This window comes from Lycium ferocissimum, chromosome 4 (assembly GCF_029784015.1).
Source record: "Lycium ferocissimum isolate CSIRO_LF1 chromosome 4, AGI_CSIRO_Lferr_CH_V1, whole genome shotgun sequence".
Classification (NCBI taxonomy): domain Eukaryota; kingdom Viridiplantae; phylum Streptophyta; class Magnoliopsida; order Solanales; family Solanaceae; genus Lycium; species Lycium ferocissimum.
The window spans coordinates 11,962,744-11,974,570 of NC_081345.1; the positions used below are offsets into that span (position 1 = coordinate 11,962,744).

The 11,827-nt window shown below is 33.8% G+C and overlaps 1 protein-coding gene across 1 annotated transcript; it reads right to left on the reverse strand.

Annotated features, from left to right (window-relative positions):
* Positions 1-995: 995 nt before the first annotated feature.
* Positions 996-2,036, reverse strand: LOC132053748 (uncharacterized). The gene has a single exon (XM_059445852.1). It carries the CDS (start codon positions 2,034-2,036, stop codon positions 996-998), a length of 1,041 nt encoding a protein of 346 aa, XP_059301835.1.
* Positions 2,037-11,827: the final 9,791 nt, after the last annotated feature.

Below are 11,827 nucleotides of genomic sequence, written 5' to 3' on the forward strand. Positions count from 1 at the left end.
CTGGTGTCTTGTCCTTCAATGCCTTTGTCGGGCACCTATTGAGGATGTACACTGCTGTATGTACTGCTTCTGCCCAAAAATATTTTGGCAGCCCTTTCTCATTCATCATCGTTCTGGCCATTTCAACAATGGTTCTGTTTCTCCTTTCAGATACACCATTTTGTTGAGGAGTGTACCCTACTGTAAGTTGCTTCTCAATGCCTTCATTTTTGCAATATTCTTCAAATTCTCGACTTGTGTATTCACCTCCTCTGTCACTGCGAATGGTTTTGATGCTGCAGCCTTTTTGCTTCTCAACAAAGGCTTTAAATCTCTTGAATGTAGCAAATGTTTCTGACTTTTCTTTCAAGAAATAAACCCAAGTCATTCTTGAAAAATCATCAATAAAAATTAGAAAGTACCTTTGGCTTCCCGAGATGGAGTTTTCATTGGTCCACAAATGTCTGTATGCATTAGTTCCAAAAGTACACTTGCTCTCCAAGACTTCCCTTTTGGAAAAGACTTTCTATGTTGCTTTCCCATAATACGACTTTCACATGGATCCACCTCAGTATGTATCTCGAGAAGGCCTTGCACCATGTCTTTTTGCTTGAGAAGCTTCAAACCATGAAAATTCAAGTGACAAAACCTTTTGTGCCAAAGCTATGAATCATCTACAACTTTATTTTTGAATGCATTGTAATGAAGTTGTAAAGGAAAGTTTCTTTTTATCATCTTTACTTCAACAATGACTTGATTTGGCTCAATTTTATCATAAATTCTACAACAATTATCTCTAAACACAAGAGAATAACCATTTTTCATGAGCTGACCAACATTAAGCAAATTTTCTTCCAAGTCAGGAACATAAAGAACATCATGAATTTGCTTACCGCTCCTTTTTCTGTTGATCGAAATGGTACCTTTACCTTTTGCATCAACTAAGGCTTCATTCCTCATTCTCACTTTAGAAGTGATGCTGCGATTAATTGAGAGGAAAGCCTTTTCATCTCCAGTCATATGATTGGTGCAACCACTATCAACATACCATTATTGCTTTTTGCTGAAGCATCAGATTGAGAAGCGTAGAAAAGGTTTTCTTCCTTTTCTTCCTCCTTTCCTTCACAGAAATTTGCTTGCTCCCGTTGCTTGTGCCTGCAATCCTTCTCAATATGGCCAAACTTTTTACAAAAGTTACATTGGGGCTTGCCTTTGTGCCAACATTTTTCTGCATTATGATTAGTATTTTTGCAAATTTTACAAAAAAGACTAGTACTTTTCTCACCTTTTTCTTCAACCTTCTTGGTAGAGCCATCATGATCCTGCTTCTTTTTTGGATTGTACTTCTTTTTTTGTTGATTCTTTGAGAAATTTTGAGAATTCTCATTGGTTCTGGACTGGAAAGCCGTCTCTTTGGGTTGATTCTCACGAAAAAATCTTCGCTTCTCGTGTGCACGAAACGATCCAACTAGCTCTTTGATGGAAAGCTTAGAAAGATCTTTCGTCTCCTCAGTGATAGCAACAATATACTCATACTTTTCTGTGGCACTAATTAGAATCTTTTCCACAACTTGTTGGTCAGAAATTTCATCACCATGATTTCTCATTTCGTTAACAATATTCATGACTCTTGTGCAATATTCATCGATTTTTTCAGATTCTATCATCTTTAAATTTTGAAACACTCTTCTAAGAGTTTGAAGATTGATAGTGCGTACCTTTTCGTCACCATACACCTCAGCTTCCAGAGACTCCCAAGCTTGCTTTGCAGTCTCACAAGTAGCAATTTTTGCAAAAAATGCTCTTGAGACTCCCATTTGAATTTTGCTCAAAGCCTTTGCATCTTGACGACGCTTAGCCTCAAGATTTTTCATCTCTGCTACTGAAAGTTCACCATCGTCTTCTGGCTCTTCATAGCCATTTGCAACAATAGTCCACAAACCTTCAGCTTTTAGATAAGTTCTCATTCTTATCTTCCAGTATTCAAAGTCATTTCCATCAAAAAATGGAGTAAGAACAACTGAAGAATCAGCACCATCATTTGTTTTAGATGCCATAAATTTTTTTTTCTTCACCTAACCCCAGATTAAGAACGAAAACTGCTCTTGATACCAATTTGTAGGAAAGAATAGGAAGAGAATATTTTTCTTAGAGAATGCTCAAGTTGTATTAGGCTACTTAAGGCCACTTGAGATGATTACAATCATCAATTACATCTCTATTTATACTACTCAAAAAATCAATTCAAAAGTCTTGCACAAATAACTAGATACATGTATCACAATTCACTAGATACATGTATCACAAACTTTTAAAAGATTTCTTGAAAAACTAAGAGATAATATTGAAAGACTAAATGATATTCTTGAAACAATACAGAACTCCTAGAAAACATAAAAGTCAAGGATAGTATCCTTATGAATGCATTAATTCCAACACAAAGATGGAGGCTCATAAAACCTTAACCTAATAGTCCCATCCGGGGCTTGCTCAATTTCAGAAATATCAGTATTTATATTATTTTGAGGAGGTGCGGCTCCTTCTATGACCTACTCTTTTAGAAAATCAATTTCATCCCATTTAATAGGTCTTCTGGTAACAACTTTGGATTTACCAAAATTAGTTTCTATTAAAATAGTTTCATTTTTAAAATCCATGATTTTACACATAGGATTCATAATATATATGGTTTAAAATATATTCTATAACAGATGCATATAACTTCTGTACCTGGCATATAATCATAACCATGTAATTTAATACTTAGTATTAAAGCGTCTAAAGAATTATCATCCTGCAAAGATACCTGCAAGTTAGGATAAGCATTAAAATAAACAGGGCCATAAGCCAAAATGGTTTGTACCGTCCCTATAAGGGATTTCTTCCAATTTCGATTTCGTCCATCTCTTAAAGATAATAATAATAATAATAATAATAATAATAATAATAATAATAATAATAATAATAATAATAATAGTAATAATAATAATAGTAATAGTAGTACTAGTAATAATAATAATAATAATAATAATAATAATAATAATAATAATAATAATAATAATAATAATAATAATAATAATAATAATAATAATAATATTAATAATAATAATAATAATAATAATAATAATAATAATAATAATCGACCCGAATCCGTATTTTTCTATAAAAAATAGAAGAATTAGTGTGAATTGATTCTACATTGAAGAAAGAATCGAATATTCATTGATCAAATCATTCACTCCATAGTCTGATAGATCTTTTGAAGAACTGATTAATCGGACGAGAATAAAGATAGAGTCCCGTTCTACACGTCAATACCGGCAACAATGAAATTTGTAGTAAGAGGAAAATCCGTCGACTTTAAAAATCATGAGGGTTCAAGTCCCTCTATCCCCAGAAGAAGAAGAAGAATAACAATAATAATAATAACAATAAGCAGCAGGATCACACTTAGTGATGGTGTTACTGAGGGACTTTTGTAGGTTAATAACCCTGGCGATGGGGTTGTTCAATCCCAAAACAAGTCCAAAAACAAGTCCTTAAATGCCACCTCGGCTAAGCGGGCACAACAACAGGGCCACCGCCTGAATTTGAACAGTCCGCCTGGGTTATTCTCTCCCTGACCTCAACACCACCCTCGGTGAATCCTTGCTAATTAAAGCATTTTCACGATAATAAGTAGTAATCTAGTGTGACATAGTTCAACACGAAATGTTTAGCCTTTCATTTAGGCTAAAGATAATTATAAGAAATTTATTTAAAGAACAAAAGAAAATAAAATAAAGAAAATTACCTAAGTAAGTTGGGTTGTGACCAGAGGAGAAAGCGTTGTAGCAAACTTCAAACTTTTAGTAGAGATTTTTTTACAGTAGAGAGAGAAGGTAGTGTATGAAAGCTTTCTGGTAAACCTCTTAATGTAAGTGGTTTAAATGCAACTTGTACTAACCCAATATGTATAAATCTATGGGTTTCCCTATAAGGAGCTAAATCACTTTCAGATAATAATCTAAAAGTAGCATGGTCACTATCAACCATGATTATTTCTTCAGTAGTTTTAACTACTTGTTTGAATCCTAATTTCTCAAAAGTACCCATTTGATATATTAATCTGGGCTGGATCTTAGGAATTGTCCATTTATTAAGAAGATCCAATTGTTGAGGCATATCATATTCCTCTTTTTTACTATTTTTAACAGTATTTTTTCTTCTAAAGATATCCATTAAAGAAAAGTGTTGAACTTATATCACCTATTACTACTTCCCTACCATGGCTCTGATACCATAATTAATCCACCAGTGACAAAACCAATTAGGGATGCCTTGTTTATAAACATTGGTACACACCTTTATGAACCAAGAATGTTTTTTATTCGGATTCTCATATAAAAAGACCTTATTAAAAGATTCAACATAATCCCAGTAATTAAATTTAACTGGAACTTTTTTATCAGGATGAATATAATCCTTTTCTTTTAAAGTACTTAATCCCCATTCATTTGGAGCGAAAATCTTTTTTATAATAATTTTTGAAAAGTTATAAACTTTTTTACTAGTAGTAGGAAGAAAATGTTAAAATTCTGCTGATCCTAAACATGAAAGGACCATTTCATAATCCATACGGTATTTATAAGTAACCGTAGCATATGATGCTTGATCAAAATACCTTTGCATTATTTGCCAAGGTTCATTCCTCCATTGGAGATCATCATTTTCTATGAGAATTATTAATTCTCGATTATCATTTTGTTCATATGAATCTGTGTCCTCGTGATCATCATCTGCAAGGGCACCAGAGTATGATGGAGGCATATTATCCTTCTGTTTTTGGGTTCAGATATAATCCAAATATTGTTGATAGGTCATTTCTTCCTTAGTATTACTGGAAGAAAATTCTGCAATATTGGCGGCTATTAGCCTTTGGTTGCCTATCTGAGCAAGAACAGTACCACAGGCTGTTCCTTTTGATGGTGTTCCTCTTCCCCGTCCTCTATTAGAGTTGGGGTTAAATTGTGGCCTCATCCTGCAAATAAGATAAGTAGGGGTTATGAACTCAAATATTCTCTTGTTAAAAAATCAGGGAGACTATTATCTGTCTCTTTCTTATAATGGATGTCAAAATCAAATGGGGCTAACAATGCTTGCCACCTTGCAAACATCTGTTTGGAAACATCATGTTTGCAATCTTTAGAAAACATAAATTTTGAAGCTTGGCAATCAGTTTTTATTAAAAACTTTTGATTATATAAATCTCCTTGAAATTTGAGAACGCATTTTACTATAGGAAGGATTTCTTTAGCCACAGTAGCATAATTTTTTTGGCTATTATTCCATTTACCAGAATAAAATTGTACTAAATATTCTTGTTTATCATCTGGGGAATACTGTTTTAATATTCCTCCATAGCCAATATCAGAAGCATCGGTTTCAATAATTTTTTGCCAAGTAGGATTGGCTAGAGTGAGACAAGGAAGATTATGAACTTTTTCCTTAATCTCGCGAATTGCTTGAGTATGATCATCGACCATGGTTTTGGAATCTTTTTTAATCTATCATATAAAATGGCAGTATCTTTTGCTAAATCTTTATAAAATGGTGAAATATAATTTAAGCTTCCAAGAAATCGTTGAAGCTGAGTCTTATCAGTAATAATATCAGGAAATTTAGAAGCAAATTCTATACTTCTATTAATAGGAATAATTTTTCCTTTTCCAATATTATGACCCAAAAATCTATCTTTAGTTTGGAAAAGACTCATTTTTGGCTTGGATATAAACAATCCATTTTGTATAATAACTTTCTTGAATAAATCAAGATGTTTAAAATGCATTTCTATTGTGTTTGAAAATACTAAAATATCATCGATATAAACAATGATAAAATTACTATAAGGCATAAAAATATCATTCATGATTTTTTTGAAATTCTGAAAGGGCATTTTGTAATCCAAATGGCATGACATTCCATTCGAATTTCCCAATAGGAACATTAAAAGCAGTTTTATATTTATCTGCTTCGGCATATTGAATTTGCCAATATCCCAATTTTAAATCAAATTTGAAAAATATAATAGCATTATGGAGTCGATCCAATAAATCCTTTTTATTAGGGATTAGATATCGAATCCATTTCAAAACCTTATTAAGGGGTTTATAATTAATAACCAATCTAGGAACTCCTCGTTCCTATTCAGCATGTTTATTAACATAAAAAGCTGTGCATGACCATGGAGATTTCGAAGATCGTATAAGACCTTTTTGTAAAAGAGAAGAAATCTCATTTTTGCATAATTCTAAATATTCAGAATTCATTTGACGTGGTCTTGCTTTAGTAGGAATATTTTCCTCACAAAAGGTTCCTTCATATGGAAGAGAAACAATATGTTTTTTCCTTTCCCAAAAAGCATTAGGATGATCACTGCAAATTTGCAATGAAATTTGGTTTTTTAAGAAATCTATTTTTTGCTGTAATTTAGGATTTTGCAAAATCTCTTCAATATTAAGAGTATAGATTTCATTCTTTAAAAAATTGATTTGTTGATGTTCATTCATCACCCTATCTTTTATTTCATTTGCGATTCTTGAAAAAGGTTCAATTATAAACCGAAATGTAACAAGTTTCTTATCAAAAGTTCCTACAATACCTGTATTATCCCATCTTTGAATAGGAAATATTTTTTGAAAAAATGGGGTTCCCAAAATAATTTGGTTAGAAATGTCTTTTACTAGTACAAAAGTTTCTGGTGTACAGACTTTATCTTGACAAATATAAGCCTTAGATAATTTAAAAGTAATACCCATTTTCTGCCCATTAGCAGATTTTAAACTATGGGTGGTTTTATGAAAATACTTCGAAGGAATTAATCCTTCTTGAATACAGCTTAAATCAGCTCCGCTATCAACAAGAGCAGTAAATTCTTTTTTGAAATTGTAGTCAATTAAAAGAATAATTTTTATAAAAAATTTCTGAGAAGTTATTATCTCCATAGTTGTGAGGAAATTTCCTCCTTGAGTTGCTTCAGAAGCTTCTCCTTCCACGGCTGTTTCAACCATGGTGTGATGAACTGGAGTTTGTGGGACGAATTTTCCTTTGTCCTCAATATTAGAGATCCTTTCATCTAGGATTCTATTATGATGTTTAAGACCCAAAATTTCTTGCTTAAGACTTGAAATTTCTTTCTCCAAATCTTGAATCGTAGCAGGAGTTGATATAATATTTCTCCTTTCCTTAAGAAGTCTTTTAACTTCTGCCATAGTATAAGTACCTGGTGAGTCATGAATCTTAATACCAGTATGAATTTCTAGTTGTTTTGGTGACTCATCCATCTTATCAATGATTTGAGACCTTAATTCTGGATCTTTAATAATCTTTAATAGATCCATGATGTTATCACCATCCAAAACATTGATACTAGTCTCTTGAAATTGTGAGAAGAGATTATAAAACTCATCATCTTCCTTACCCTTACTAGTACAGGGTTGTCCTATTTGACAAGGAAGACATTCATCCTTTGAACTGGTCGAAATCAAACTTTCATTATCAAGGACTCTAATATCTTTATTGGATGAGGAGTGATTCATTCGACTCAGCATCTGAATGTTCTGGTTCTGAATTCAACAAAATCTTATATAAAGATTCCTTTAGGTCATCGTCAATGTCAAGGTTATTTATTTTTTCCTTGACTTTACAATTTTTGTAAAAATGACCAACTCTGCCACACTTATAACAGGCATTTGGATTTTGGATTTAACAAAATCCTTTCTCTTTTTGAATTCCTTTTTGCGCTTTGCTTTCTTTTGTAAGCGCTTTTCCTTCCATTCTTGGAAATTTTTCTTATTTTTCTTGCTCCTATGAGGTGTCGTAGTCTGTGGAATTTCCATTCCAAATTGTCCACAGAATTCTCCTCGCTGTTGTCTTTCATTTAGACCATGTCTTTTGATTTGCTGATTCAACCTGATCTCATTGCATAAGGCTAAACCTTCTTGCATACATGTGCCTATTGACTTACCATAAGTATAATCACTATAATTTATACTTGTTTCCCCTTTCCTAAGAACTTTCCTTACTCGTTCTGCAAAAAGGGCTGGTAAACTATCTATAAACTTGGATTTCCAATGATTATCATTACATTCGGGTAATTCCATGACCCAACAAAGGAATATATCCTTGTACCATCTGAATGAAGTAAGTGTTTTACATCTCAGATTTTGGAGTAATGTCCTAATGGTCTCATTATCATCTGACCATCTTCCTGAGAAATGTTCTATGATATTAAGAACTAGTGTATAAATAGCAGTTGAAACATAAATCATTTCTTGGTTTTCTCCTGGTTCTCTTTTGATAGCATTAAGAATACTTCCACGCTGTTCTTGGGTAAGATAATTATCTCACCAGCCTTTTAATTGGCCAGTAAAACCTGCTATAATTATATCTGCGATAATACGCTCATTATTCTTATTAACTTTGCTAATTGTACTATACATCAACATTCTATGTATGATACAATAAATTTGTCTTTCACTATAACCGTCTATGTTCCATTCATAGATTTCTTTACCACTATAACTATTGGTAATAATATGCTCATGCTCCTCTAATAAGACATCTTGAGGAGATAATAATAATAATAATAATAATAATAATAATAATAATAATAATAATAATAATAATAATAATAATAATAATAATAATAATAATAATAATAATAATAATAATAATAATAACAATGATAATAATAATAACAATGATAATAATAACAATGATAATAATAATAATAATAATAATAATAATAATAATAATAATAATAATAATCATAATGATAATAATCATAATGATAATAATCATGATGATACATCAATAGTCTCAAAATCATGTCTTAGAACGGAAAGCAAGACATAATAATAGAAAGAGTCTTCTGACAGCGAACGTCCTCATGCTCACCCTGAAGAAACTCAAATCAGCAATCCTCGAATATTCGCCACGAGGGGTAGAAGTAGATCTATCCAGGTACTCTGCATTCATAAAAGAATGCAAAGAAGTGCAGGTCAGTACAAACAACAAGTACTGGTAGGTATCATAGGTCATCCTCAGTTAGCTAACATATATACAGAAAGTAAATTAAAGATAGGCAGTAAATGAAAGATAGGCATGCTCACAATCAAGTACAATTATAATATAGTCTCATCAATGCATATCAAGTCCTCAAGTATCAACAATTCACATCAGTATTCAAACCATCAGCTACAAACAGGGTTCCATAACCGACCAAGTCTTATAGTTAAGTATCTAAACCCGAGTGTTCTCAGTCTCATCATATCCGATCAAGCCTATTGTTATAGCATCTAATCACAAATGTTCCAAGTACTCATCACAACTGGTACAATATTCAATCAAGTATCCGATCAAGAATCCACAACACAATAACAATCCAATCATAATGATGATAACAAGTTCAATACAATGCAATGATATGGATGATGTGAATGCAATGGCCATATATTGATACCGTGTACACACATGCCTCGAGCAGAACATCACGTCTCGACGGTCATGACCCATGGGGGACCCGTGAAGTCCATGTACTATGTCGCTTCGTAACACACAGCCTAGAGATGACCTTTCCACCCTTCACGTCTGCCGACCATCCCTTATCACACAACATAGAATGGTTACGCAATTAGTATAAAACCTCCCAAGTATTTTCAAGAAATAACATAGGTCACATCATCACCCCCAGTCAAATGAGTACTCAATGTATGATTCAAGTATGTAGATGACAACAACAAGATCTCTTATCAACACTCATTCTGCCCCAGTAAATGACCTCGGATCACGGACTCTCATCTCTCTTTCACGCTCTCCGGCAAAGACCTCAGAGGCTACACTCTCGCACTTATCATCATCAGTACCATAACCATGAAATATCAATGTATTATGAAAATGAGTATGAATACGATGCAATGTAATATCAATAACCAATTCAATCCCAAACAGTACCACACAGGGCACGCAAGTAATATCAACAATAAGGCTACACAATAAGCCACAATGGAATCACAATTCTCATCCCTAGTCTCAATCAAGTATAGCACCACAACATCATAGTCCGGATATATCACTAGTCACAACTACCCAATGCCTCAACGTGGCAACGAGCCAGCTAGTAAACATATCAAGGTAAGTCAACAACACAATGAGGTGGCTAGCCCCCAAATCATACAACAAGGCCCAACCTAAGTCAATATCCAACCCAAATCCATACCCGAAGGTTTACATATTTTCTCTAACACAAACTAACTATACATATGCTTCGCTAACCAAAGTCTAACCAGAAGGTAAGTCGTAACCTACTTGGAAGGCCGAACAAGAACTCGAAGTGTCAATCGTGTGGCTTGACCTTCTGTTGCGCCTCAAGGTAATGAAAGTCTAGCCATATCTGAATATGGAATTAGAATCAAGAAGAATCATCATTCAAACCTTCTTTCTATTCAAATCCCAAATCCTAACCCATGGAATGGGGTTTACGAACTAGAAACGATAAATTAGGGATTCTAAGCTTAAACATGAAATTCATACTCTAGGTGATTAATTCCCATCAATTAGAAGCTATATTAACTCATGAAATACTCAAATTCAGATTCTAAGTGAAACCCCCAATTTTGGGTATAAACCCTAACTTTAAATCACACAAATTGCCACTAATAATAAAGGAATCATGCAACAATAGATTTTAGTCATCAATTCCATGCTTAATGAAGCTAACCCAATCAATAAATCAAGATTACAAAGCCTAGAAAGAAGAACTCATTGAACGCTCTTTTAATTCTTAACTCTTAGTGAACTAGCATGATAATGGAATCCTAAGGTGATTACGGAAAATGGAATAGCAAAGAAGATAAAAGGACTTACCACAAAGATTTTCTCGCAAGAATCACCTTGAAATGCTCTCAATAACACTAAAGCCGAAATAATAAAAAATGAGGGACTTAGGGCTTTTAATACTGATTTAATGAATGTATCTGCCCGATGCCCGCTTCAGCGACAACGAGAATGCTGCGGTGGTCCCGTTTCGGAGTCCCTCAGACCGCTGCGGTGGTCAGCCAATCAATGCACTGGGCCGCTTTCGCGGCATGGCCACCGCTATAGCAGTGCCGCTGCTGCGGTACTACTGCCGCTATAGCGGGGCACCAGAACCAGAAAACTCCCCAAAATCACAATCTCAACTCGAAATCCTGACTATCACCCAAGGCCATCTGCTCACATACCACATATGCAAACACACATAAAGACACGCTACGAACTCACTCATGGCCTCGAAATTCCCAACGGAGGTCTCGTTGACCAAGTCAACCCTCGATACCTCAATATCAACTTTCCAACTCAAGTCCCAAAATGCACCCGAGTGCATTGGGAACTAAAGTGCATATACGTACAAGTTCTATAAGGCCCTTCGGACATCTCGGAATCGACAAATTCCCAAAAAATGTCCGTTTACCCAAAGACAACTATGAGTTAAATGATTTTCACTTAAAAGCCAAACTTTCCAAAAACTACATCAAAGCCCAAACCAAAGCCTAGGGAACACATGTCCTATCGAGTCAAAATAATGCTAATAAGGCTCGAGGACAGGTCAACGGGGGCAAAATGGTTAAAAATGTAATAAAGACTAAACGGGTCACTATAGATTGTGATTTCATTGTGGCTTATTGTGTAGCCTTATTATTGATATTACTTGTATGCCCTGTGTGGTACTGTTTGGGATTGAATTGGTTGTTGATATTACATTGCATCGTATTCATACTCATTTTCATGATATATTGATATTGCATGGTTATGGTACTGATGATGATAC